A 27,800-nucleotide genomic window follows, 5' to 3' on the forward strand; every position below is an offset into this window, starting at 1 on the left:
GCCAAAGCCGATGCCGTGATTCATTTGTAATTTTCTCGGACATACGCAGACAAACTAAATGTTTGTTATATTTATGCGCTGCTCAATCCTGTCTTGGATCACACAGGCAGACTTGTTGAAAACTTTTTAGAAACGTTTTTACAATACTTCAAATATCTCATCTAATTGTGACTATTGTCGGCATCCTCGTTTTCTTCGGCAGCCTTTCCCATCTGTTCGACAATTCCACATAAGTAAGCCGCATTTTGAGGCGTATTTATTTCAATCACTGACATCTCTGGCGAAATTGTTTGTTCGGAAATCTCGTCAGGGGGAAGCAGGCATATTAGTGGAACCCTCTAACGCTAGCTCGCAGTTTGTAGAGAAGCTCATTTTTTGATTCACCTCACGTATCTTTCTTTTCATATATCCTAAAACACAAATCAAACTGAGAAAGTATGTGGCTTGCATATGCAATAATTTTGATCATTTTTAATTTGGTCATCTTGAATTTTATCAGAAATAAAATAATTTTCATCATTAGTGTAGCATTTGTTTTTAATTTTGTGGTAATCATCAAAAACTAACTAAGGGGTCAACCAAAAAGGACATTCATAATTTGAGAGAGGGGGGTGGTCTACGAAAGTGTGAGAGTGCATGTATTAGGTATTGGAAAGCGTGATAGAGGGAGGTGAGGTCTAGAAATCTCGAAATGATGGACGTCATACTCATAATTGAAACTTCCCTAAAAAACTAAGTTATAACAGCATAGCATAGCATAGCATAGACTGACTGTACATGTCAATGGTTGCTACTCCGTGATTGATCGGAACTGGTAAGAATTGCACTACGATCCAAATGAATAAGGGATGGGAGTTTCCGCTTACTCTCGAAGTGCAATTTTAGCAGATCTAATATTATTGATCAATAACGGCGCCGGCCAAGTCCTTACAGTCAGTTGGGATGGGAAAGGAATGTTAGGGTGTAATGATTGTTGCTTCTAGAGACCGAGAATACCTCTGCATCTCCACAATCACCACGGGAAGGGTGTTTATTAGTGAGGGAGGAAAAGATCTGGGAGTCACCTCTGGTCGGTGATGCGATCCATGGACAAGGGGGAAATATACGACTTATATTTAAAGCTAGTTTTGTATTTTTGTCAACAGAAGTTTTTGGTAGAAGCTTTGAAAAATACGTCAACATCTATAATGTCGAACAATTCAAAAGATGTTTTTGTTAATGACGAAAACTGAAAATTACATGTATATATTTTAAATTATTTGAAACAGGAATAATGCCGACACTTGTAGTGACGAACTATACATAGTAGAGTGGTTCAAAAAATCGTTTTTGTTCCACTTCGCTCATTTGATTCTAGATCAAATTCTGAGTGTCCTCCCAAAATTTGAGCTCATTTGGATGAAAACTGAGACTGCACAAGCCCTTTAAAGTTTACATGGGAATAACTATGAGAAAAGCAACCAATTCATTCAATCGGCCATAGTATTTACCCATGTGCTGTTGGAGATTAGAACTACGTTGATACTGTGAGATAGATTCATCAGCTACAACTTTGCCGAAGACAGTTTACAAATCGGACGCCTCAGTTATTAATTATTGATTTATATCCAGTCACAAATTCTTAAGCAGTGCTCATTCAACTTCTGAACAGGCAACATTGCTGCACCTGGCGCAAAAGATAGCACGCACAAATCATGGCTACTATGTTTTACTGCATATATCCAGTGATGCCTGCAGAGCAGTCCAATAATTATAGCCAAAGTTTTACAACTTATTCAAAACTCAATAACTAATTACAGGGGCGTCCGATTTAAAAACAGTCTTCGGCAAAGTTGTGGCTGACTAATGTATCTCACAGAATCAATGTAGTTCTAATTTCCAAGAGCACATGGGCAAACACTATGACCGATTGAATGCTTTTCTTGCTTTTCCCATAGTTATTCCCATATAAACTTTAAAGGGCTTGTGCAGTCTCAGTTTTCATTCAAATGAGCTCAAATTTTGGGAGGACACTCAGAATTTGATCTAGAATCGAATGAGCGGTGTGGAGCAAAAACGATTTTTTGAACCACTCTAATACATAGTTTGTTTGAAAATTACATATGAGTATTACTGTGCATTTTGTCTCGATATGGTAGAAGTTTAAAAAAAATACGTCAACATTCACAATGTCGAACAATTCAAAAGATTTTTTTTTTTTTAATTTCAAAAAGAGAAAAATATATGTAAATTGAAATTGTTTAAGAGGTAAACATAATGCCGACACTTATAGTGACCAACCATACAAATTTTGTTCTAATATTACTTAAAAGTTACGCTTTCAAGAAAAAATGTGTTATCACAAGCATGAAACGAACTCACCAGTTGGTAATTTATCCTCGACTGAACACAAAACTGACACTGACAGCAAAACTTCTTGGCGTCCCGAAAACAAGCCGTCTTGCTTGTGCCTTCCCAAATATCTACCCAGCAAGACGCTCCAAAACAGAAAAAAAAATCTTCGGCGACGAAACCACGCGCGAAACCGTGAGCAAAATCTATCGGACTGTTGAAATATGTAATTTATCATTAGGTAACGTTAGCCGTAAACAGTAAAAGTACAGGAGGGCATATACATTTGGTAGCCGGCCCTCGGCAAGAGATGACAGATGGATGTAAATAAAACCATATGAAATAGCAAGAGCAAAAACAGCAACAGTGTCAGCAGTTAGGTTAGACATCGCTAGAGTAGAATGTAGCAGAGTAGGGTAGTTCGGTCACTTGACCAGTTCAGTTCCACTAGCTTTCGGTCGGCAACCCGGCTTGTGAACTTGAATAAAGAAGGCGGAAGGCCATTTATTCGAAGTTTACTCTTTGGCTTATTTTCTCTAGCAACGTCCGAACCGTGAAGTTCGAGCAGAGTCACCCGGAAGGTCCTAGAGGACACGGAAAAGGTATTGGTAAGTAAGTAACAGTAGGAAAGTGGTGGGACCCCCTTGGTTTCTCACTTCCTGCTGCTGGTTGGCTCTGCCAACAGGTTATGGGCCCAGGACTACTAGACTCAGATTAAGCAGTTGTTTACCATTGTTCAGACGGAGACCATTTTCTCTATGGGACAATTGGTTAGGAGTTTGCTCAGTCGGAGACCTTCTTTTCCGAGGGCAAACTTAGGGACAGTTTGAGAGGAGTTGTGCTCAGACGGAGACCATTTTCTGTGGGGAACACTTCAATCAAAGACAACTGACAAGACTTCACGGCCCTTTTATTGATTTGTTTTCTTGCTGCTAAATTTTCATTCAGGTTTCAAACATGGAGAACCGCCTCAAACGGGTGGTTGTTCCAGTGTTTAAGGGGGACGAAAAGTCGTTCCCATTTTGGGAGAAGCGAATGGAGCAACACTTCAAATATGAAGGTTTGTTGCATACCCTCGAGCAAACGCCCGAGGAAGAGGTTTATTTTGAGCCGGTGGCGGGTGCTTCAGTCGATGAAGAGACTGAAAGGAAAGATAAGTTGCAAGCACGTCTGAAAGAAGAGGATGCAGCTATAAATGAACTTTGGCTCGCTTTGGATGATGAACCGATGGGGCATGTTATGCAATGTAACTATGCCAAGGAAATTATGGAGCGATTGGATGAGATTTATCAAAAACACGGTCCAATGGCCATGACAAAAATTCAATACTTTGAAGCAACTTTTTGCTGCCCATCAACAAATTGTCCGGGAACTTGAAGGCATGGGGGAAGTATTATCACCTTCCGAAAGATTGAATACCTTGCAATTCCCGATGAATTTCAGGAATTAATTGGTGCTCTTTCCGTTCTACGTAAAGACGACCTTGAGATGATGTCTATGGAGCAGGTCCAACGAGTTTTCTTGGACGCGGAGGAGGCGAAAGGCAAGAGAAGTGCAGCGGGCCCTTCACAAGTGGCTATGTTCGCCCCGCAGCATTCAAGGCGCCAGCAATCACCACAGAACAGTGACCAGAGGCCGCCGGCACTTAAGCAGAAACCATTCTACCGGAATGTAACGTGTTTCGAGTGTGGCAAGCGTGGCCTCAAGAAGAAGTACTGCCGTTTCGCTCGTCGTAAGCAAGAAACCGAAGCACAGTCCACTCGGGTGGACGGCGTCGAGACGTGGCAATGGTCACTCGAGACAACGGTGCCTTCAGGGTGCGGGTGCGTCTGGTAGATCTACCGAAGGATTTCATGCGTGATTGCAAGATCATGAAAATGGACTTGACAAAGTTGCCGGTGCCATCGCCGTTAGACGGAGCAACCTTGCTGGACTCCGGGGCATCGAGGCACATGTTTCGCGACATCGCCATGTTCAATGCTTTGTGGGATGCGTCGGCAACGGTCGAAACTGCCAAGCCTGGTGAGTTCCTGCGTTCAGAGAGAATGGGTAATGTGAATGTGAAGACGAATAAAGGTTATTATGTCACACTGTATAATACTCTTTATGTTCCGGACCTGAATTACAATATCCTGTCTGTCTCTCGGATTGAGTCCTCTGGGAAGTCGGTCGTATTCAGAAAAGGAAGGGTAGAAATTTTCGACGAGTATGGGAGGCTGGTCCTTACGGGGAAAAGAGTTGATGGATTGTACGTCATGGGCGTTGAGTTCGAGGAAAAGCCTGATAAGATATTCACGGTAAAGTATTGAATGATAATGAATTGTGGCATATTCGATTTGGACATTTGGGAGCCCAAAGCTTGCATAAACTGGTCAGAGACAGAATGGTAGAGATGTTGAATCTGGAACCATCTTCCATGTCTGCTTGCCCATTTTCATGCAAATCTTGCACCTTTGGAAGACAGACCAGGGAAAGCTTTGAAGAATCGTTCCAGAAACGATCTAGACGACCACTAGAGTTGATTCATTCTGATGTTTGTGGTCAAATGCCCGATGAAACATACGATGGATACAGATACTTTGTAACGTTCATTGACGATTTCACACATTTTGTTGTTGTGTATTTGATCCGCTATAAGAGCGAAGAATTGGAAAAGTTTAAGGAATATGAAGCTATGGTGACTTCACATTTCGAAACTACGAACGGACAATGGAGGTGAATACTTCAGTGGAGAGTTTGTGAAGTTTTGTAGAGAGAAAGGAATTCAAATGACACCTACCGCTCCTTATACACCACAACAGAATGGGGTCAGTGAGAAGATGAATCGAACCTTGATGGAAAAAGTAAGAACGATTCTCCACGAAAGTAACTGGCCATCTATGTTTTGGGGAGAGGCGTTGTATGCCTCAACATATACAAGATTTTTTGAGTGTTGAAGAATTGTCCGATAATGAACAAGATCATGAAGCTTCTGTCGATGAGCAGGGTAATGATGGGAATTCTGAAGAAGGGCAGGTTCGTGATACTTCTCAAGAACCTTCGGAAGTAGGTCGCCATTCTCAGCGAACTGTGAAAGCTCCTGCCTGGCTGAAAGATTTTGAAACTGCCTTTTTTTCTTTGAGTGGTTCAGGCGACGTACCACAGAACATTGATGACCTTCGTAAGCGGAGTGATCGGGGCCAATGGAAACAAGCCATTGATGAAGCACTGAAAGCATTGGTTGATAACAACACATGGACATTAGTTAGTCACTTGCCTGAAGGGTGCAAGGCTCTCAATTCCAAGTGGGTGTTTAGTATTAAAGAGGGAGACCCACCTCGATATAAGGCCAGACTTGTGGCGAAGGGATGTGCACAACGTCCAGGCATAGACTACAGTGAAACCTTTGCTCCTGTCGCAAAGATGACAACCGTGAGAACAATGCTTTCAGTTGCGGTGAAGAAAGACTGGTTGATACATCAAATGGATGTAAAAACCGCTTTCCTCAATGGATCACTCCATGAAGAAGTTTTCATGAAATTGCCTCGAGACGAGAAAGGGAATATTAAGACATGCAAGTTGAATAAAAGCCTTTATGGTCTAAAACAGGCCGGCAGAAACTAGAATCAACGTTTTAATGAAGTAGTCACGAAGCTTGATTTCAAGACCCGACATAACCATTGCCGTAACACGGTGTGCTGGAACACACATATTATCGAACTTGCATGAACCTCCGATCTTTTTTCACTAAAAGTTAGCCTTGATAGTCAAAAGAAGCTTGCAGAATATTAAAAAATCTTTCATCGGCAAAAAATTGGAAAAAGACGATTTTTGTATTTTTACCCTTCTCCCATATATGAGTTCATAGGAGAATATTAGAGATACACTAATATGATGACTTTTAACGACTTAATGATCAATTTGACATATCTTTAACATGAATGAATTCTTAGATGTTTTAAATTAAGCATCATTTCCTACATACACTCACACAATATGACCAGCCCATGGTGGTATGCCGTATTTTATATATTGGAAATTTCACTTTTCACTTCAGAAAAGCTCATACGAACGCTTTGTATTCTTCTTTCTGAATCAAATAAGTAATATTTTACGTATACGGTAAAGTTTTCTAATCAGAATAGGAATTCCCAGAAATGGATACACATGGCAGTATAGGCTGTATTCATGTGCCTATACGCGCAAAAGTCTTGAGAGTGGGTTCACTATAACATGATTAACAGTAAACGGCTTATATAGCCTTAATGTGGTCTCAAGCTCATCGTGATACAAGTTTTGTGCTGTCACTAATCTACTCAAATGCAATGCGCACATTATATTTGGGGTTTGAAGTGCCTGATTTTGAGTAAAAGGGCTGGATTACTTCGGATCGACATTATGTCATCACTTCAATTATTTGTCATAGGATGAATAATAAATGTGGCGACGATGACAAATCGATCCAACGTAGTTCAGCACTTTTATTCAAGACTTCGCACTTATGGAGGGGGCAAATTTTGCGAAATAGACACAACAATTTCAATATCCAACATGGACACATACATTTTAGTATCGTAAAACGAGGTATCTTTGAAAATGCGGCTAACTTTGATAGTGCGGGATCCGCAACGTACTAAACAAAATAACAAAATTTATGTTATTCAGTTAAGCAAAACGAATACGAAACTAAGGGGTATCAGTGTGACACTTTACCTCTGAGCTGTTTTCGTGCCAATCGAGAGTATTTGAGGCTTTATATTCGAATATTTAAAAATGATGAGATTTTGGTACTTTCAAAACGCTCACAAACAATCTGTTTTACTATCACTATTTCATGAAACTATAATGAGTTCGGTACGTATGCTTGATGGCCTAGCTATAGTAGAACATGAATCCGGTATCAAACCTCATAGGGAAAAACAGTTTTACAATTTGGAATCATTTTCGTAATCAAAGTCACAAATTCCCATATAACATTGAAAGCCTAGAGGTATGCAACGCCTCATGTACTTTACGGGATTCATTCGATTTATACTCATTCATGTTCCAAAAACGATTGATTTATGGTGAATTCAATGTCGAAACATGATTATCGATAGATATCTATTCAGAGATATACTTTTACACCCATTATTATCAATTTATGATGGTGTTTATCATGTTTGATTTGACTGAAAACCGTTTTAAACATGTTTCTTGTTCAATAAATTCTGTACTTTCTGTACGCTCTTCGTTCCCAACAGCAGCGTGGTGGTTCTGACGGTGGCAAACCGCGCGACGACTGGAAGGTTAACATTCTCCAATCCAATTCAAACTGTGATAATGTCAAACAATAGTTTGTTTTGGATTTTCATGTGCTTATCTACTCATTATCAATGTTACCCAATTACCAAAAACTGACTTTTGATTATATGAAAAACTATAGATTCATTAAGATCGAACCGTTATGCAATCTTTCATGTGCAATCGATAACTAACAAACCAGTGCTTGTTTTACAAATAAAAAATAAAATATTTAGATTTTCTCTAAAAAAAAACTTTCAAAGTTACCCCGTTTGATGGTATGTATTTAGTTTTAAGTATATGAATTTAACTAGGGATACGTTAATGATGTGAGGTTTTAGCAAACGCACCCAAGCAGTGGCTGCAAGATTTCCATTTAAATCTGCATGACAACTTTACAAGTATTATATAATATTGTTACTCATACAAGAAATATAAGACTATCGTAGTTTTTTTTTATTTTCACATCTTACATTTTCTGTATAAACCCTGTATATGTAACGATATTTTACAATATTTGTATGCGTTCTTGTTTTGGATGTAGACATACCGTATACAGGTTTACGTAGAATCTTCCTCCATCTTTCAATCAAAACAAATGTGAATAACAAGACCAGCTAGATGTGAACACACCATACAAAATTTAAACAGTACATTGCCCTATATAGTTGTATGGCGGTTTATTTTAATGGTTGCATGTAATTATACAATTGTCTGTTATCTTAAAAAAGCTTCATGTTCAATAACGAACTCCAATGATTTCAATTATTCTGTAGAATAGGAAACATTGATTGAAACTTGATAAGTTGTAGTATGTTTACCTTAATAAATTACTGTAAAAAAGCGATGTCGTTAATAAACGGAAAACCACCATGGGCTGGTCACCTTGTGTGAATGTAGGTAGAAATTTGAAACGTCTTGTAAACGATTCGTGATCAAGGTATATCAAATAAGTCTTTGAGCTATTGCAATGCATCAAAATTAGTGTAACTCTAATATTCTCCTATGAACTCATATATGGGAGAAGGGTAAAAATACAAAAATCGACTTTTTTCAATTTTTTGCCGATGAAAGATTTTTTAATATTCCGCAAGCTTTTCTTGACTATAAAGGCTAACTTTTAGTGAAAAAAGATCGGAGGTTCATGCAAGTTCGATAATATGTGTGTTCCAGCACACCGTGCGTAAGTATCCTGAGCCAGTTCCAGAGCAATCCAGGAGAGGAACACTGGCTAGGACTGAAGAGAATCTTGCGCTACCTCCAAGGAACTAAAACACGACGTTTGATCTACTACCGAGAGAAGGATGACGAGGCACTCAAGGGATATGCGGACGCAGACTCTGCGAATGACGTTGAAAGGCGAAAGTCGAGTTCTGGAAACGCATTCGTGGTGTTCGGCAACATCGTGTCCTGGAAGAGTAAGCGGCAGAACATCGTAACATTGTCGTTAACGGAAGCGGAGTTGGTTTCTCTATGCGAGGCCGTCAGAGAAGGAGTTTGGATATCCAGCCTGTTGCAGGAGATCGGGATCGTTTTTCAACCGTTCACCATATACGAGGACAACATCCCATGCATCAGGATTTCGTAGGAGCCAAGAGAACATCAACGAACCAAGCATATTGATGTGCGGTTCATGTACATGAGAGATTTGATTTCCGAGAAGAAAGTTCAATTAAAGTACATCAAAAGTGAAGATCAGATTGCAGATGTTTTCACAAAACCACTTTTGAAATCAAGAATTATGAAAATGTGTAAATTACTTGGGATGATAAATTAAGGGGCAGTGTTGAAATGTGTAATTTATCATTAGGTAACGTTAGCCGTAAACAGTAAAAGTACAGGAGGGCATATACATTTGGTAGCCGGCCCTCGCCAAGAGATGACAGATGGATGTAAATAAAACCATATGAAATAGCAAGAACAAAACCAGCAACAGTGTCAGCAGTTAGGTTAGACATCGCTAGAGTAGAATGTAGCAGAGTAGCGTAGTTCGGTCACTTGACCTGTTCAGTTCCACTAGTTTTCGGTCGACAACCCGGCTTGTGAACTTGAATAAAGAAGGCGGAAGGCCATTTATTCGATGTTTACTATTTGGCTTATTTTCTTTAGCAACGTCCGAACCGTGAAGTCCGAGCAGAGTCACCCGGAAGGTCCTAGAGGACACGGAAAAGATATTGGTAAGTAAGTAAGTAGGAAAGTGGTGGGACCCCCTTGGTTTCTCACTTCCTGCTGCTGGTTTGGCTCTGCCAAGGTGATCGAAACGAATGAAATGATGCAATGCATCCCGTTTAGTGTTGCCAGTCTGGATGTTACGCTTATGAGGAATCATGATTATGGCTCTAGGAACCATGATTTGTGGTCCTGATATCATGACCCAATCAAATTTTGAATTTCATGAAATGTAAATCATGATTTGGGAATCAGATTTTTTCCCGTGTAAGTACATGACGCTACTGTTCTTAGGTTAAATCTATAAGATATTCTACATTATAAAATGGAATGAATGTAATGAACGAAGGATTCTGAATATCAAAATGTGCTCGAGATAAATTTGTATCGCAGAGAATTTTTACTAAAGAATAATTATACTTTTTGCAGGCTATGTTTTTTGCTCGGGGCATTCGATGGCCCCAAAAGTGGCCACAATAGTTCACATATACACATTGAGTTTATAGTTACCCTATTCCGATTGTCCCTAATCACAGGGGACATCCGCTTGCCTAAAAGTGGCCACTGTAATCAATTATCCGCTTTGAGTCTACAGTTGCCCTATTTACGACAAAACATGAAGAATGAGTCGTCGCATTTTCAATGTATAATAGGATTATTCATGATGAGCTATGGAGAAAAAATATTGCACGACATATTTTAAGTGAATAAATTATTTGATCCCAATTTGGATCCACTATCGTCGCCTACTATGGGGAAATGGACATATCTTAATTGTTTCTGGACCGACCTTAATACTTGGCCCACCAGTCGCTTCAGAATGTTATCTCCTATCTCCATCGGCAGTAAAATTTTGAGTTTTTAACTGATCTCTTTGCCAAAAACACGTCATAATTTTACTACATAAGACATGCTTTTGGAAATCCGAGATCATCTCCGTGAGAACACCCAAAAACTAGATAAACTGACCCGTATAGGTACTTTTTAAAGAACTTAAATCGGTCCATGTTTGAGGAAGTTACAGCATTCCGAAGTTGGCCCAATTTTTTCCTGTCTCAATTATTTTGACAACCCCCTGTATATAGAGACTGTTATGCTTTTTTTATAAAATATACATAAAAATATGTGTAGCCCGCCAAAAACAATTTTTGGAGGAAATCTATATGGGATAGTTATGCTTGTATGGGCAGTGCTGCCTATGAGCATAACAAACATCAAGCACACTCTTGCAAGAGAACAAGATACTCATTACAATCAAGTGTCACCCCCAAGCAGTTGTGTAAAATATATCCTGAACGTCGATTTACAATTGCTATCTAATTCATTCGTTACAGCAGCCGACCAGTACCTGGAGGTGTACATCCGTCCAAATGGAAGCACCAACACGCGCTGCCCATCGATCAAATGCCACCGAACAACTTCCTCGACCACTCCGGCCACGACAACATCCTCCGTGGCCGCTTCGTCCACCGAAACAATGGAAACGACGGTTGCCGCTGCAACGGGCACCCTGCTGTCGGACACCATCCCGGGGAACGATATCGTCGTTAGTTGGAACCATCACCATCACTCCGGCCAACAGCCGGCGGATTCGACGTCCTCGTGTTCACCGTTCCGTTCGACGGCCTCCATCAAGGACTCGAACCGACTGAAGAATCCTGCGTTGAGAAAGTGAGTACCGTGGTATGGGGTAAATCTAAATAATTCTGAAATTTTTCAGGATTTTATTAAAAAATTTGAAAGCAAGTGCTGGTATCATGGTTATAGATTTCAGTTGGAAGATTTAATAAGGATTCATTTTGAATGCACTCATAATTTTTCATACAAACGAAAGTCGATTTTTGGTTTTGGGTAACTTCGAAAATGAAAACTGACAGGCGAACTAGCTCTGATATGAAGTGCTATACTCATAATTTATCCATTTATTTTGCTTATTATTGTTATTTTGTTACCTTGTTGTGGATTTCGCACTATCAAAGATACATCGTCTCATGGTCCTCCATCTGATTTTTTTTTTTAACAGTTGGATGGATAAATAAAGTTTGTTGTTTGTCCTCAGGGAATAGAACGCAAGCACGGGAGGTAATTAGTAATTCATTTAATCCTTTCCGCAGAGTGATTGTTGTTTTATTTTTCTTTGAAGTAAAGGCATTTTTTTACATTAATTCCAATGCAAGTGAAGTTATTTTTCATAACGAACTTCCGCTGCAAGTAGAAGTGTCCTTACCGATTAATCCAAGCATGCCACTCACTGACGCAGAAGTATCGCAAATATCTGCATCGAGGCATGCTTTGTCTGCGGTTAATTAATGAATCCTTCAACCCGTTTCTGAGACAGGCTCTCCAGTAAGCCATGGCTCACTGAGATAGAGTGTGTCACTTTCTTTGAAATTGTCAGGAAGGGTACTGCACGTGGCTATGAAAATACCATAATCTTGAACGAATTTGCATAATTCTTGCAGTTCGTTTCGCTGTGAAGCAGTGCCGTGTGGTGTGGGACGCTTTCCTTGAAGGTCCGACAAGGATGAATGGTTTACGTCAAACATAGTTTGTGCACGAAGCTTAATCCAAGCATAACCGCGGAAAGACGAAGCAAATACAGTTAACTCTCTGTAACTCGATACTGAAGGGATCGTCAAAATAAATAGTTATACAAGTTAAACAAATCCAGTGAAAACCAACAATAAATGCCTAAACTAAATTGCAAATGAAATGGAAATCGAATCGAAATCGAATCGAAATCGAAATCGAATCGAAATCGAATCGAAATCGAATCGAAATCGAATCGAAATCGAATCGAAATCGAATCGAAATCGAATCGAAATCGAATCGAAATCGAATCGAAATCGAATCGAAATCGAATCGAAATCGAATCGAAATCGAATCGAAATCGAATCGAAATCGAATCGAAATCGAATCGAAATCGAATCGAAATCGAATCGAAATCGAATCGAAATCGAATCGAAATCGAATCGAAATCGAATCGAAATCGAATCGAAATCGAATCGAAATCGAATCGAAATCGAATCGAAATCGAATCGAAATCGAATCGAAATCGAATCGAAATCGAATCGAAATCGAATCGAAATCGAATCGAAATCGAATCGAAATCGAATCGAAATCGAATCGAAATCGAATCGAAATCGAATCGAAATCGAATCGAAATCGAATCGAAATCGAATCGAAATCGAATCGAAATCGAATCGAAATCGAATCGAAATCGAATCGAAATCGAATCGAAATCGAATCGAAATCGAATCGAAATCGAATCGAAATCGAATCGAAATCGAATCGAAATCGAATCGAAATCGAATCGAAATCGAATCGAAATCGAATCGAAATCGAATCGAAATCGAATCGAAATCGAATCGAAATCGAATCGAAATCGAATCGAAATCGAATCGAAATCGAATCGAAATCGAATCGAAATCGAATCGAAATCGAATCGAAATCGAATCGAAATCGAATCGAAATCGAATCGAAATCGAATCGAAATCGAATCGAAATCGAATCGAAATCGAATCGAAATCGAATCGAAATCGAATCGAAATCGAATCGAAATCGAATCGAAATCGAATCGAAATCGAATCGAAATCGAATCGAAATCGAATCGAAATCGAATCGAAATCGAATCGAAATCGAATCGAAATCGAATCGAAATCGAATCGAAATCGAATCGAAATCGAATCGAAATCGAATCGAAATCGAATCGAAATCGAATCGAAATCGAATCGAAATCGAATCGAAATCGAATCGAAATCGAATCGAAATCGAATCGAAATCGAATCGAAATCGAATCGAAATCGAATCGAAATCGAATCGAAATCGAATCGAAATCGAATCGAAATCGAATCGAAATCGAATCGAAATCGAATCGAAATCGAATCGAAATCGAATCGAAATCGAATCGAAATCGAATCGAAATCGAATCGAAATCGAATCGAAATCGAATCGAAATCGAATCGAAATCGAATCGAAATCGAATCGAAATCGAATCGAAATCGAATCGAAATCGAATCGAAATCGAATCGAAATCGAATCGAAATCGAATCGAAATCGAATCGAAATCGAATCGAAATCGAATCGAAATCGAATCGAAATCGAATCGAAATCGAATCGAAATCGAATCGAAATCGAATCGAAATCGAATCGAAATCGAATCGAAATCGAATCGAAATCGAATCGAAATCGAATCGAAATCGAATCGAAATCGAATCGAAATCGAATCGAAATCGAATCGAAATCAAATCGAAATCAAATCGAAATCAAATCGAAATCAAATCGAAGTCGAATCGAAATCGAATCGAAATCGAATCGAAATCGAATCGAAATCGAATCGAAATCGAATCGGAATCGAATCGAAATCGAATCGAAATCGAATCGAAATCGAATCGAAATCGAATCGAAATCGAATCGAAATCGAATCGAAATCGAATCGAATCGAAATCGAATCGAAATCAAATCGAAATCAAATCGAAATCGAATCGAAATCTAATCGAAATCGAATCGAAATCGAATCGAAATCGAATCGAAATCGAATCGAAATCGAATCGAAATCGAATCGAAATCGAATCGAAATCTAATCGAAATCGAATCGAAATCGAATCGAAATCGAATCGAAATCGAATCGAAATCGAATCGAAATCGAATCGAAATCGAATCGAAATCGAATCGGAATCGAATCGAAATCGAATCGAAATCGAATCGAAATCGAATCGAAATCGAATCGAAATCGAATCGAAATCGAATCGAAATCGAATCGAAATCGAATCGAAATCGAATCGAAATCGAATCGAAATCGAATCGAAATCGAATCGAAATCGAATCGAAATCGAATCGAAATCGAATCGAAATCGAATCGAAATCGAATCGAAATCGAATCGAAATCGAATCGAAATCGAATCGAAATCGAATCGAAATCGAATCGAATCGAATGAATCGAATCGAAATCGAAATCGAATCGAAATCGAATCGAAATCGAATCGAAATCGAATCGAAATCGAATCGAAATCGAATCGAAATCGAATCGAAATCGAATCGAAATCGAATCGAAATCGAATCGAAATCGAATCGAAATCGAATCGAAATCGAATCGAAATCGAATCGAAATCGAATCGAAATCGAATCGAAATCGAATCGAAATCGAATCGAAATCGAATCGAAATCGAATCGAAATCGAATCGAAATCGAATCGAAATCAAATCGAAATCAAATCGAAATCGAATCGAAATCGAATCGAAATCGAATCGAAATCAAATCGAAATCAAATCGAAATCAAATCGAAATCGAATCGAAATCGAATCGAAATCGAATCGAAATCGAATCGAAATCGAATCGAAATCGAATCGAAATCGAATCGAAATCGAATCGAAATCGAATCGAAATCGAATCGAAATCGAATCGAAATCGAATCGAAATCGAATCGAAATCAAATCGAAATCAAATCGAAATCAAATCGAAATCAAATCGAAATCGAATCGAAATCGAATCGAAATCGAATCGAAATCGAATCGAAATCGAATCGAAATCGAATCGAAATCGAATCGAAATCGAATCGAAATCGAATCGAAATCGAATCGAAATCGAATCGAAATCGAATCGAAATCGAATCGAAATCGAATCGAAATCGAATCGAAATCGAATCGAAATCGAATCGAAATCAAATCGAAATCAAATCGAAATCAAATCGAAATCAAATCGAAATCAAATCGAAATCGAATCGAAATCGAATCGAAATCGAATCGAAATCGAATCGAAATCGAATCGAAATCGAATCGAAATCGAATCGAAATCGAATCGAAATCGAATCGAAATCGAATCGAAATCGAATCGAAATCGAATCGAAATCGAATCGAAATCGAATCGAAATCGAATCGAAATCGAATCGAAATCGAATCGAAATCGAATCGAAATCGAATCGAAATCGAATCGAAATCGAATATCGAATCGAAATCGAATCGAAATCGAATCGAAATCGAATCGAAATCGAATCGAAATCGAATCGAAATCGAATCGAAATCGAATCGAAATCGAATCGAAATCGAATCGAAATCGAATCGGAATCGAATCGAAATCGAATCGAAATCAAATCGAAATCAAATCGAAATCAAATCGAAATCGAATCAAAATCGAATCGAAATCAAATCGAAATCGAATCGAAATCGAATCGAAATCGAATCGAAATCGAATCGAAATCGAATCGAAATCGAATCGAAATCGAATCGAAATCGAATCGAAATCGAATCGAAATCGAATCGAAATCGAATCGAAATCGAATCGAAATCGAATCGAAATCGAATCGAAATCGAATCGAAATTGAATCGAAATCGAATCGAAATCGAATCGAAATCGAATCGAAATCGAATCGAAATCGAATTGAAAGAGATTGAGAGATTGAGATTGAGATTGAGATTGAGATTGAGATTGTTATTTGAGATCTTTTAAATTATCTTTTCAAGCTTTGCCAATTGTGCCACACGAAATGATCTAAAATTATTTACCTCAACGTCACTTATATCATTCACATTGAATTCGAGGAAGGAAATTGCGGTTTGTACATTTTGCTTCCGTTCTAGAATTACGAATGAGAATCACATTCATTGCCACAAAGTGTACTGACAAATAACGCCCTTCTGTTGAGTGTACCCATAGGTTACTCCAAACAGAGTTGGTCATGACGACCGAATGGAAGACTTAAGGCCCAAGTCAGTGGAGGATCTGGAATCAACCGACAATTTGAAATTTATTGAATGAACATCTTTACCGAAATGAACTAATCACTACCACATGCGCAAGGGAATATTTCTCTACCGGAAAAAGTATTGTTATCCTCCACATGAGAAAATGCGATAATATTATGAATGTTTATCCACAATATTTAAAAATCTACCAGTACCACTTAGCTTTAAAAATAATAAACTTTTCGTTATTTATAATCCCTCTATATAGCAATCCAAGTCACCATGCATGATATGGTTTATCATATAAAGAATGCAAATATAGGATAATGCCACTTCATAATTGCATTACAAGGATTCAAATATCCTGTCAAAAATATTCAGTAAATAATTCTATTGCAAATTGCCAACGAATACAAAATTGATGCACGACCACCACAGTTCAATACCAACTTCCAGAGACAGAGAGATCTCGCTGTCCTCCGGGTATGAACTCCCACTATTAGCAATATTATCACAAGGGAATAGATGTCAACAATATATAAAATTATGTTTGCTAAAACCTGATAAGGAAGTGTTGTTATGTTCCATGGTTATTTGAAAATGATGAGTAAACTACCTATCTAACTGATGCTTTTCTGAAATACATTTGACTGCTCCAATTGCAATATTGAAATTATATGAAAATTCGCATGCCCACCCTAGCCGTTGAAGAAATGAACCGTTACTCTTTGAACGTGGCATAAAACACTGAAGTATTCCAGAGTCATTGATAAAATTGTCATCTCATTCATGTATTTTTCAGGATTTCTTTAGGAATCCATTATGTAATTCAAATAACAAGACACGCATTTCATTTATATGTTATTCAGATATTGGAATCCTCATCTTATTCAAATGCTTGTAAGAAATTCTCAATTGCTATCAAGACCGGATTTTTTAACAAATTTTATTATATTTCAAATATTACAGTCAATTAAAAATACTCATCTCATTCATACATTCATCAGAATTTCATCAGGAAACCCTTATCGTATATAAATAATATTCACGAGAAATTTCACTCATATTCTTCTTCTTTCTGGCGTAACGTCCCCACTGGGACAGTGCCTGCTTCTCAGCTTAGTGTTCTAATGAGCACTTCCACAGTTATTAACTGAGAGCTTACTATGTCAATGACCATTTTTGCATGCGTATATCGTGTGGCAGGTACGAAGATACTTGAACTCCTGGGAAGTCGAGAAAATTTCCGACCCGAAAAGATCCTCGACCGGTGGGATTCGAACTCACGACCCTCAGCTTGGTCTTGCTGAATAGCTGCGCGTTTACCGCTACGGCTATCTAGGCCCCTTCACTCATAAATTTTTTTCTGAAATTATCTGGAATCCTCATCTTATTAAAATATTTAACAGAAGTACTAAATAGGCATGGAGTATTCGGAAATATTCAAAGTTTTCATAAATTACTAAAATATTGCGGAGTCAATTTAAAGATTCTCATTTCAGTCACACATTCAGCGGAAGTTATTTAACACTTATATTATTTGAATATCATTCACAAGATGTTCATGTTATTCATATATTATATGGATATTTTCTAGTATCCTCGTCTTATTTAGAATTGATTTATAAAAATACTCTACTTATCTCATTCATGCTTTCTTCAAAAATTTCATTTAAAACACTCCTTTTATGCAAATATCGCTGACGAGATACTCCAATTTTTTTTTCAGAAATTGTCTAATATTCTATTCAAATATATGCCAGAAATTCTCAATCACCATCAAGTATTCAGAGTAATTTGAAGAATTCCACAACACTCTTCTCATTAAAATATTTGTCAGAAATTCTCGATGCCATCGATAATTCGTGACTGTTCAAAGTATTTCATAAATTATTCGAGTATTCCGGAGTAATTAAAAAATTACTCATCTTAGTCATACATTTAGCGGAATTCCTGTAAAAAGCATATAACTCAATTGTCATTCATGAGATACTCATCTTATTCATATATTATAAAGAAATTTTCTGACACTCATATCATTTGAAATTATATTGAGAAAATATCTATACCATTCTCGTCAGAATTTCTTTTGAAACACTTCTTTATATACAAATATTACTTTCGAGATGTTTATCTCCTATAATTCAGAAATTTTCTTATATTCTTATCTTATTGAAAAAGTTGTCAGAATCTTTGAAATTCGCAGATATTCGAAAATATGCGGAAGATTCCAGAGATCATTCAAATAGTCGAGAGTTATTTAGAAAACACTCGTATCATTCATGCAAGATACCGTATTTATTTTAGAAATTCAGTCTTATTCGAATGTTGTTTACGAGATACTTATCGCATTCTTATATTTCTCAGAATTTTCGTAAAAATCCTCATCTCATTAAAATATTTGTCAGAAATTTTATATTGCCATCGATAATTCGGATTTTTTCCAAAAAACTCCATGATATTTTAAATATTGAAGTGAAATAAAAATACTCATCTTATTCATACATTTATCAAAATTTCATTCAGAAACCATATATGAATATTATTCACGAGAAACTCATTTCATTTAAATATTTTGTTATACTTAATTTTTTCAAAATCCTCATCGCATTAAAATATTTGCCAGAAGTTCTCAAATAACATCGAATATTCAGAAATATTCAAAATTTTCATAAATAACTGAATTATTCCGGAGTCATTCAAAATATTCTCATCTCAGTCAAACATTCAGCGGTAATTCTTAAAAAAGGAGCATATATTGTTTAAATAATTTATATAATTATATTCATATAATATTGAGACGTCTTATTTAAAATTGCATTAAAAAAATACTTATCTCAATCATGCATACTTCAGAATTTCTTCTAAAACATTCCTTTTATGCAAATATCACTGACGAGATACTCTATTTTTTCAGAAATTTTCGAATATTCTAATCTCATTCAAATATAAGTCAGAAATTCTCAATCGCCATCAAATATTCAGAATAATTTAAAGAATTCCACAAAACACAAGTATTTCTAAGTTGCTGAAAAAATGCGAATGTTTCGAGAGAGCATTCATATATTCGAGAGTGTACTAGAAAATACTCATTTCGTTTATACATTGAACCTGTTTTTTTTTAGAAACCCTTATTTCATTTGAATGTAATGTATTACTCAAAATGTTGGTAAAGCTCCTCATCTCATTCAAATATTTGTCTGGAATGCTCATTTGTCATCAGGTATTCGGAAATATTCAAATTATTCCATAAAAATCTCAAATATTATTAGGATTTATTTTAATAAACCTACATGTCATACAAATAGTGTTCTTGTCATAGCTTTGTTTGTTTTCAACTCGATGTATTTCAAAATATTGTACACTTTATCAAAGACTTTTTAAGCAATCATCTTTTCATATTGCAGCCTTTTTCAGTGTCTACCAGTAATTGGAAAATATTCAACAAATTCCCAATAATCACATTCAAATTGTCTGTCCAAAGTTCTCAGCCACAAACAATTAGAATATTTTCAATGAATTTCGGGCATCCCACTTAGAGAGCCATGAGATACAAATATTTACTTGGAATTTCCAATGCCAATTGTAATATGAAATATTTAATTCAAGATCAGTTGCATCGTATACTTAGTACATTCCGCACAAGCACGCTCGCTTGATACATACAGCACGAGCATGTTGATCGCCAGGAGCAAGCTGAGAACCGACCGCTCTGAAATTAAAAATGACTTATGACGTATTATTTACTAATTTAGAAAACTCTAATCCCCCAATATATTTTATTCAACAAAATTAAGAAGACTTGTTCAGAACAATTTGCAGATAAAATTAAAATTGATCCAAGAATTCGAGGCTCGAAGTAATCAACACGTGATACCAATATCAATATCAACAGATCACCCATCCTACATCATTAGCAAAATGACTCACAGTTAGATGAACACATTTCATTTATCGCTTGTTGGTCGGTTTTTCGTATTCCTTCTTCCCACGGCCCGCTGCTGTTGCAGCGGAAATCATTTGCGCATGAAATGGAAATTGAAAAAGTATGCTATGAATTTTATTTTTCAGCCTTATAATTAGCACCAATAGATTGCAAATTTTCTCAGCAATTCATTGGTATATAAAAAAATGTATGCTTTCATATTAGAAAACCAAATAATCTTGGGGCAAACAACTGCATGTCTTACGAGCGCACCCACCATCCATGGTAATACCATCCTTTGCCACGTTCAAAGAGTAACGGTTCATTTCTTCAACGGCTAGGGTGGGCATGCGAATTTTCATATAATTTCAATATTGCAATTGGAGCAGTCAAATGTATTTCAGAAAAGCATCAGTTAGATAGGTAGTTTACTCATCATTTTCAAATAACCATGGAACATAACAACACTTCCTTATCAGGTTTTAGCAAACATAATTTTATATATTGTTGACATCTGTTCCCTCATGCAAATCATAATTAGTGTGGAAGCGTCAAATCAATTCTAACTCGCGCAAAAGTTTTATCAAGTTGTTGTATATTTCTTTCACTGCTGAACTGGGAATAAAAGTGCGAGATTGCTTCGAATCATAGTCGTGTCTTCAGATCATTTATTCTTTGGACTGCGATGAATAATCCCGCTGAAGTAACTGACTCGATTTGATACCATCGCGCAATTTCATTAGCGTTCCCGCACTTGTAAAAACTTTTGCGATAGACCAGTAGTGAAATAAGTATCATTATGAACTTTCACCACGAAATTGTACTTATCCAAGAAACAAAATATCTCTATCATCAAAACTCATCAACCATCAGAAAGTTTCCCATTAGCTGCAACGTGGATTACTCATAGAATTCATTTTGCCCACTTGGATGAACTATGCCTGATTCATCGATCGTTGCATGGCTATCGTTGGCAATTTGATGGCTAATTTTATGAGAAAAATGATGATTTTTAAATCGCGTTTAAAAGACATTCCCGTATTCCTGCCTAATTTTATTGGAAATATTTTTTTACAGGAATAATCCTTGAGGAAATATCTATCGATGGATGTTTTCCAATTTTCAAAATATGCCCCCAAACAGCTTCTATCAGATGAAATAGCAAGCAATGTCTTATATTTTCGGCATTTCATTTACCACTCAAAAGACATTCCAGCTAAATCTAATAACTTTATGAACATGGTTTCTTCACAAGAAATAATCTCCATTTAATTTCGAAGAGACAAGTGAGTTTAGAATTTTGAAAAAAGTGGTCAAATTTGTTAAAATTGCGATCAAAGTAGCCCGCGCGCATTGCAGACGCGCCACTGACTTGGGCCTTAATGCGAGAACCAGTTTGTCTGCGGGTGGTTGGTTCAAATTCTATAGATTCTAGAGCACAAAGTACTTTGGTGTACATTATTGATGGATGTGTGAATCGTTGTATTATTCATTCCCACAATCCTGTTTGCAAGAGAATGCTGATTGTCTTTCAAGAAAGCGACGGATCTGTAAGGAAGTAGCTAAAAGTTCATCCATCTTCCACGGAATTCGAATGGTCTCGCGTGGTGATAATCAATCTTCTTAGTGGGTTTATGATCATTGTAGCAGTGGAGCTGGCTGGAATGTAATTACGTGTCCAAACTAATAGAGCTGTCAGTGGCAGTCTTCAAATAGGGTGTTGAGAAGCTAATGACAAATCTTGGAACTTAACAATTATCGTTGCACAGAACTACAGAAACAGTGAAATATCATTATTATCGAAATTATTATCTCAAAGTGAACATTCAAACTTCAGAGCGTAATAAATGACAATATGTGGATTTACTTTAGACTTAAAAATAAGCTTTCACTTTTTAAAGTTCCCTATGTTAATCTGTATTACTCTAATTGAATTTTCTACCGATGTGATTATTATTGAGCATTTATTGATGGATTTTCCTGTTGCGAGCTTCTTACCAAGGCAATTCGATACAGCCTATCAATGACTATACGGATTCGATTTGACACGCTTTGAAAGCAATAGACTTTCAAAGGGTATGTTTGTGCAAAAGCTAAAATAATCTACCTTCGAAGAAGGCAAAGTATTTAACTCACCTTCGAGCATGCGCTTTTGTTGAGAACGCGGCTTCATCAACTTGAACGTAATCGCCAATAAACTGCTCACGTTTTCATTCATTACAAAAGCTTACTTAGAGGAAGTAGTATTGAAGTGCTCCGTCCTTCCTTTAAGAATGAAATTAGGGTAGGTGTACCAGTTATGGCCATAGTGGTTCCCTATTTCGCCATACGTGATAATTCAATTGCTTTTAAATTTTTAATCTTTTTGCGCGTTTAAGTAGTAAGACATCATTTATAACTTGATGCTAAAACATTTAAAACGTTTTAAAATTGGACAGTTTGCTAAATTTGTCATATGGCGAAATAGGGAACCACTATAGCCATAACTGGTACACTTTCCCTATTCTGAGTTTGGTTATAAGTGAAAACTTTTGTAATATGCTATTACGTTATTTCAATTCAATTTAATTACAAACAGATTACATGTCACGTTCAAACAACGTGTCAAACATTTACCACATTATTTGATTATTCCGAAACAGCAATTTCACTTTTAATAGATTTAATTATGCATTGGTCCCATCAATTTGACACAGCTGTAATGAACGCCAGTTAAGCTTCAATCCTGCCCATTTTGTTGTTTCACACACTTATATTTTTTTCACGAGCTCGGCTGTGCGAATCTCGGTTTCCCGATTTTAACCGAGACTCAGCTAACAAACTGTCTGGTTGCTTAGCAACGAGGCACGATTTACTGATACTCGGCTTTTATTTGCTGAGATCCCAGGAAATTTGTTTGCCGACTACTCGGCTGTGCGGATCTCGGTTAAAATTAGCCGAGACTCGGCATTCTGAATTAAGTGTGCATTACAGGCAAAATACCGTGAAGGCCTCTAACTCTGCGCAGCTCCTATTTCTGCGCACTTTCATCAAAATCTGGTAAAATATTTAAATTTTCGTTCAAAATAATTTTTCATATATTTAGTAATCAAAAAGTACGCGAAGAATTTTCTCGACAAATTTACATCTACTACTTTAAAAAAGAATAAAATAGCTTTGAAAACATTGAAAAACGTCCAAATTGACTGCCCGTTAGCAAAAATGCTAAGGGAGTACCTCATCACTTAAGTTATTTGAAGCAAATTAAAAAGAATATATTTCATATTTTTAGTACGTAGACACAAGTATATTTATCAAGCAATCATAACTGGTAAATTGCAACTTATTTTCTTTTCATTTTCTTATTCTTCTTAAGTGGGCATAGTAAGGAACCATATTTGGACTATGTTCCTTACTATGCGCAGCATAGTATAAAACGTCATTTTCAACATACAATCTAGAGGGTTGAGTCGATATTGAAGAGAATCATCGACTTATCGGGCCATCGAGATATGGAATAGAAATGCTTTGGAAAATTGTTTGAAGCGACCATCTTGGTAAGGGAATATTCAAAAATGACGTCCATATTTTTTGGGATTTCTACATTCCACCCTCTCCCCCCCCTGTCGCGCTTTTTACAGTACCTAAGGCATGCATTGTCACATTTTTGTAGACTCCTCCTTCCCCGAACGATGGACGTCATTTTTGAATGCTCCCTAACCATGCAATTTTTTGTTTAGTTTCATGAGTCAATATCAAGTGATGAAACATCAACTCAGGAGGTTTAATCGTACCGTAAAACGGGGTAACTTTGATAGTTTTTTCGAAGAAAACTTGAATATTTATGCATGCTGATTCAAAGAATAATAATTTATATTTTTAAAACAAGTACTGGCATCCTAGCTATCGATTGCAGTCGATAGATTTCCAAAAGATTTATTATGAATGGATATATAATTTTTCATATAATCGAAAGTTGGTTTTCTGTTTTGGGGTAACTTTGATAATGGAGTATGAATCGAACAAAATTGAATGAATAACGAACATTTGTAGGGCATTGCATACCTCTAGGCGTTTAACGTTATATGGAAATTTCTGACTTAGATTACAAAAATGGTCCCAGTTTGTGAAAATGCTATTCGCTAAGAGATTTGAGACCGTATTCAAGTTCTATGATAAATAGGCTGTCAAAAATAAGTGGCTAACTATTCAAAACTACATCAAATAGTGATCGTAGAACAGATTGTTTGTAGGCGTTTCGAAAATGCTAAAATTGTGTCAATTTTTAATATTCGTATAAAAAGCCTCAAATGCACTTGATTCCAATGAAAATAGCTTTGACATGAAGTGTCATACTAATACTCTTTACTTTTGCATTTGTTTTGCTTAACTGATAAACAGAAACTTCGTTATTTCGTTTAATATGTTGTGGGTCTCGCACTATCAAAGTTACCCGCATTATCAAAGTTACCCCGTTTTACGGTATTTGCAATATAGAAACGCCAACTGTTGGCGTAGGGTATTCGGCTTCTTTTAAGCAATAACACCGATGATGTTGGTGATATAAGCGCTAAAAGCTAAGTTCATTTAATTAATTCTTGGTTAGATTTTTAGGATTATTACGCAGTAAACTTACATATTTGATCCGCTATCCCACTTGTGGCCAACAAGAAATATAGTTTTAGTTATTCTGCTGAGTTTCGCCCTAAAATTCAATCTATTAATTGCTTGTCATTTAATAGGTGTACAATATACACTTTTAGGTTACAACCAGGCTCGTTAACTTGCAGAATTATACTGTCTTTATAGGTGCTCAAAAATCTACATAAGATTCGGAATTGGATTCAAAATATTCATATTTTTAATATTACTACTTACAATAAAGAAAATTCAATATTATTTGCCAAAAACTGCTTTTAAACTAAATTAAACGTTGGAATAACTTCTCGCTAGCTACAACTGATTTATAGAGGTGTTTATATCTATTTTCATTCTTTGATACGTCTACCTAGATTCGTGAGTAATGACAGATGTCAAAAGCTAGCGCACTACGTTCGTGTCAGACCGAGGGGTATCCAAAGGGACGTTGCTATCCACCGTAACATCTCCCCGACCCGTAAGCTGCTCCGGTATGTCCGGTTCAGTCTTACCCTTCAGTATATCTAGTCGCGCCAACTTAGCAATCGGTCGTCGAACTAGTCCCGCAGCTGTCTTCACCACAGCTTGACGAGTGCGACCGTCCATTCCTTTAAGTATTTCGGTAACACGGCCTCGGGTCCATCCGTTGCGTACGTTATCATTCACGATGATCACCAAATCACCTGGTTGAATAGCGGCTACATCGTCGAACCACTTGGTGCGACGTGTCAAATCCGGCAGGTATTCTCGGACCTATCTTCACCAGAATGCGTCAACCATAACTCTACATAGGTTCCACTGGTTTGTAGTTGTTTTTGTAGTTTGAACTACTCCGTTGGAACTCAGCAGGAGAAAATGGTTAGGAGTTAATGCCTCCTGTTGCTCCTTCTCCAACGGAATGAAAGTATGTGGTCGCGAGTTTACTACTCCCTCAGCTTCTGCCACCAAAGTTGCCAGCGTCTCTTCGTTTGGAACTCTGGATGTGTACATCGCCGCTAGCGCTGTCTTTACCGATCTTACTAAGCGCTCCCATGCTCCGCCAAAGTGAGTGTGTGCGTTGGTGAAGGTTTCGGCAAGCTGTTGATCAATAGCGTTCATCTCCTGTTGCAACTCGTTACTGGATCCCACAAAGTTGGTTCCTCGATCGTTGTAGACCTCTACTGGTGATCCTCTTCGTGCTACAAATCTTCGAAAAGCCATTTTGCAGGATTCTGCGGAGAGTGAATGGACGTTTTCCAAGTGAACGGCCCTGATGGTAAGACAAGTGAACAAAGCCACCCATCTTTTGGCATTTGTTCGATTCACACGTACGGCAATCGGCCCAAAATAGTCCACTACAATATATGAAAATGGGCGCTCAAATGCCTTTAGTCTGGCTGCAGGAAGTGGAGCCATCCGAGGAAGCGCTGGGACCGCCAACTTTATCTTGCACCATACACACTTCTTCTTCTCTTTGCGAACTACCATACGAAGACTAGGCACATGGAAGCGTTGCCTAACCTCGTTGACGACGGTCTCTCCATTCTCATGAAGATATTTTCGTTGAAACCATCCAATCAACAGTCCAGTCACAAGATGCTCTTTCGGCAATTGGAAACCGAGTGTCGAAAGACGCGAAAGTTGCTGCCGCAATTCGACTTTCCATGCGTATTACACCAGTCTCGTCCATGAACGGCGACAGTTTACGAAGTTTGCTAGTTCGATCCAGTTTCATCAGTCGCTCCGGATATTGTCCATGTTTTTTGGAAAGAATGGCTACTTCGTCCGGGAACTTCTCACTTTGAACCCAGCGCCAGATAGTTGTCTCGGCCGATGCCAATTCGGTTTGAGTCAGCGGTCCAATCATCTTGTCTGTTTTATTCACCTTCCGTCGCAAGTTTTGTACGTAGCGATGCACATATGCTATCGCACGGCACAAGCGTTTCCACTGCGAAAAACGCTCCCATTTCACATGATGATGTAGCACCACTTCACGATGCATCATACAGGCTCGGAGTTCTTCACTGGTCCGCAGTTTCATCAACTGGCCAATGTTTCTCGGAAAGGTACAAAAAATCTGGCCCTCTGAACCAACGACTGTTTGGGGATAGACTTGGCCCTTTTTCCCTATTTTGTTGCATCGTCCGCCACGTTTTCCTTTGAAGGTATCCAGCGCCACTGACTTACACTGGTTATCGAGAGTATCTCTCCTATACGACAGGCGACGAATTGACGGTAGCTTCGATGATCAGAATTGATCCATGCGAGTACCGTTTAAGAATCACTCCATATAATGGCTTGGTCGATGCGCAATGAGTGTTCGTTGATTATGGTCTTTTTAAGACAGGCTCCGATCACCGCGGCCATCAGTTCTAATCTCGATACAGATAAAGCTTTGAGCGGGGCCACTTTGGATTTTCCGGCTACTAGTGCTACCTCGATGCCATCTTTAAACTCTGCCCGGAAGTAAGCCACACACGCAAAGGCATCCTCATTCGCATCTACAAAGACATGTAGCTGTAGCGATATAAAATCCTGGACCGAATGGCGTGGAAAGTAGCAGCGTGGAATACTAATTTGATCCAGTCGTTGAAATTACTCTGTCGACTGTAACCACCGTTCCCAAAGTTTCTCCGGTATCGTTTGATCCCACAGGGTTTTAGCTCGCCACACCTCTTGAATTAGGATTTTACCATGTATCAGAAAAACCGATAGGAATCCTAAAGGATCGAACGGGCTCATGACTATGCTTAATGCTTGACGTTTAGTCGGCTGCTCCACATGTTTCACTAATTCCGTGGAGAATGTGAAATCATCAGGTTCCGGCCTCCAAAACA

At 37.7% G+C, this 27,800-nt stretch overlaps 1 protein-coding gene across 1 annotated transcript in view; it reads left to right on the top strand.

The window, feature by feature from the left end:
• LOC23687658 (D(2) dopamine receptor A) overlaps positions 1-27,800 on the top strand; it is a 279,508-nt gene that overhangs the window by 181,233 nt on the left and 70,475 nt on the right. The window contains exon 4 of the mRNA XM_021838524.1: positions 11,097-11,433. Within this exon, the coding sequence (XP_021694216.1) occupies positions 11,097-11,433 (337 nt within the window). The remainder of the gene's footprint in view (positions 1-11,096; positions 11,434-27,800) is intronic.

Source organism: Aedes aegypti, chromosome 1 (assembly GCF_002204515.2).
Source record: "Aedes aegypti strain LVP_AGWG chromosome 1, AaegL5.0 Primary Assembly, whole genome shotgun sequence".
Taxonomy (NCBI): domain Eukaryota; kingdom Metazoa; phylum Arthropoda; class Insecta; order Diptera; family Culicidae; genus Aedes; species Aedes aegypti.